This window comes from Dendroctonus ponderosae, unplaced genomic scaffold (assembly GCF_020466585.1).
Source record: "Dendroctonus ponderosae isolate FM_Combo_2020 unplaced genomic scaffold, Dpon_F_20191213v2 Dpon_F_20191213_1229, whole genome shotgun sequence".
NCBI lineage: Eukaryota > Metazoa > Arthropoda > Insecta > Coleoptera > Curculionidae > Dendroctonus > Dendroctonus ponderosae.
In genome coordinates this window covers 1-2,834 of record NW_026017348.1, presented here as the reverse complement: position 1 = coordinate 2,834, position 2,834 = coordinate 1, and the positions used below count along the sequence as shown (strand labels likewise).

At 39.7% G+C, this 2,834-nt stretch overlaps 1 protein-coding gene across 1 annotated transcript; it reads left to right on the top strand.

Annotated features, from left to right (window-relative positions):
- Window positions 1–1,536: 1,536 nt before the first annotated feature.
- LOC125503147 (putative glucosylceramidase 4) lies at window positions 1,537–2,494 on the top strand. The gene is made up of 4 exons (XM_048663129.1): window positions 1,537–1,737; window positions 1,897–2,007; window positions 2,061–2,208; window positions 2,280–2,494. The coding sequence occupies exons 1-4, from the start codon at window positions 1,735–1,737 to the stop codon at window positions 2,477–2,479; spliced, it is 462 nt and encodes a 153-aa protein (XP_048519086.1). The 5' UTR covers window positions 1,537–1,734; the 3' UTR covers window positions 2,480–2,494.
- Window positions 2,495–2,834: the final 340 nt, after the last annotated feature.

Here is a 2,834-nt window from a genome sequence, read left to right as displayed (position 1 = left end):
AAATTCGCGTCTCCCAAACTAAAGCTCGCAGGAAATCGAGTCTTTTACCACCTTTAGTGGACACTTGGTCCAATAGACGGGGAAAGTTTCACAAAAATCCATCATTAACCTGATTTTTGTCGCCTTTGCAAATGTGACTCATAAAATTGATGTTGTAAGTCAGTTGCGCTCGCTTACTTAAAAATTCGCGTCTCCAACACTAAAACACACAGGAAATCGAGATTTTTACCACCTTTAGTGGATGCTTGGCCCGATAGATGTGAAAAGTTTCACAAAAATCCATCTTGAGCTTGATTTTTCTTGGCTTTGCAAATGTGACTCACAAAAGTGATGTTGTAAGTCAATTGCGCTCGCTTACTTAAAAATTCGCGTTTCCTAAACTAAAACATGCATCAAGTTGAGTCTGCTACCACTTTTAGTGGACACTTGGTGCGATAGACGGGGAAAGTTTCACAAAAATCCATCATTAAGCTGAGTTTTGTCGCCTTTACAAATGTGACTCATAAAATTGATGTTGTAAGTCAGTTGCGCTCGCTTACTTAAAAATTCGCAGTTCCCAAACTAAAACGCGCAGAAAGTTGAGTCTGTTACCACCTTTAGTGGACGCTTGGTCCGATAGACGGGTAAAGTTTCACAAATATCCATCATGAACATGATTTTTATCGGATTTGCAAATGTGACTCAAAATTGATGTTCTAAGTCAGTTGCGCTCGTTTACTTAAAAATTCGCACCTCCCAAACTGAAGCTCGCAGGAAATCGAGTCTTTTACCACCTTTAGTGGACACTGGGCCCAATAGACCTGCAAAGTTTCACAAAAATGCATCGTTAACCTGATTTTTCGCGGCTTTGCAAATGTGACTGACAAAAGTGATGTTGTAAGTCAGTTGCGCTCGCTTACTTAAAAAGTCGCACCTCCCAAACTAAAACGCGCAGGAAGTTGAGTATGTTACCACCTTTAGTGGACACTTGGCCCGATAGACGGGGAAAGTTTCACAAAAATCCATCCTGAACCTGATTTTTGTCGGCTTTGCAAATGTGACTCACAAAATAAAAAAAACCCTTTTGTTGATCTTAAGTGCTCAAAGTGATTGTTTAATAGTACGCAAATTTCCACTCATTTTTGACCGATTGCACAATTGAAAAGCTTCTAAGAGCTTCTGCAGCTCAGTCCCCAACGCCCTCAAGTCGATATCTTTGTCCATTTGCAACCAGTCGAAATCGCCAGACCTTAAAGTAAGTTTTAAACTGATTAGCCAAAAGCGTGAACTTCAGACAAACATTTATGGAACTAATCCGACATTAAGCAGGGATTCGTTTCGTGAAGCCAGTGCTCTTTTCTACAACTAAAACTGGTTCGGATTGGTGATGAACTTTAGCGCATCGTGAAAGTTTACATTCAAACTCCGGGTCCCAGACGAATCACTTTAAGTTGCTGGCGGTTGGATAAGGACAATTTTAACGACTGTATTAGAAGAGTTTTTGTGTTAGTTTGAAGGGTTTCCAGGGCAGTTCAGCCAAAAATCAGTTGATTTTAAACGCGAAAAACTTCCAGGTACAATGGATTTGGTAGAGTCGAGAGCTCCTACTATGATCTCTGGGCTGAGTACTACTTGAAGTTCTTTGATGCCTATCTGGAAAACAACGTCACATTTTGGGGCGTGACCACGCAAAACGAACCTGTAGATGGGCTGTTTGGTACCAGTGTACCGAATAATGGCTTCACTTCATCTGAAATGGTAAGGGTATAGCTGTGTCTTAAAAGCTGGAAAACTTGCATCGTCTGTTTGTGAAAACAGAATATTTATGCACCAGAAAAATTTAAAAAATCCGAAAATCCTCAAACCAAACCTGAAATTTCCGTTGTATTAGGCTCAATACATTTTGTACATTTACAGGTAAACTGGATTAAAAACTCATTTGGACCGACAATTCGCAACTCCAGTTACAGCGATTTGAAAATCATGGTGCATGATGACCAGCGGCTTTTATTGCCACTCTTAAAATACGTATGTTTCAGTCTTAGTCTATTTAATTATTTGAAAATTCGCACTTTTTCCAGCAAGTAATCAGTGATAGCGACGTACTGGCATATGCTGATGGCATAGCTGTCCATTGGTACACAGACTTTATCACTTCAGCGTCGCTGTTAGACTTTGCTTCAAGTGACGATAAGGATTTGTTCCGTTTGGGCACTGAAGCATGCATAGGTAGCAATCAATCAATTAGTCAATCAATCAATCAATGGATCAACTTATCTTCGGCTACATTTATTTTTCAGACCCGACTACTGACCTCGGAGTAACTATTGATTTGGGTAGCTGGGCCCGAGGGGAGCGATACTTTAAAAGTATTATCGAGGTAAACGTGTTTAACTTCTTTAATTTTACGTGCTTTTATTTGCCCGTTTTCTTGTTCTGTATTAATTGCACTAATTGTTTTATTGCTATTCGATCTGGGCGTTACAGATGCATTTATTGATTACTCTCCGCTGTTTTCTGGGCTTTAATTCGTCGAAAGTGTGTTTAATCGGAAAGGCTCAGAAGCTTTGGATGAAAGTACCTGAACGACTAGTAAAACATCGGTTTTCGGCTTTTCTCGACTTTATCAGCGGCTCAATTTATTCGGCAATTTAAGCTGTTTTGTGCCGGCGCTCGTTGACTGTGTTTTAAATTGTTTTACTACTTGGATTATTCCTTTTCCCATTTTAGGTTTCTTTCTCAGCTTGATTGATCTTTCGAGCCTTCATTTTTCGCTTTTTAGTTAAACGTGGGGGGTTTGTACACTTTTGTGCATTCACATAGTTGGGCAAATAAAGTGAGTAGTTTGTCAAAAA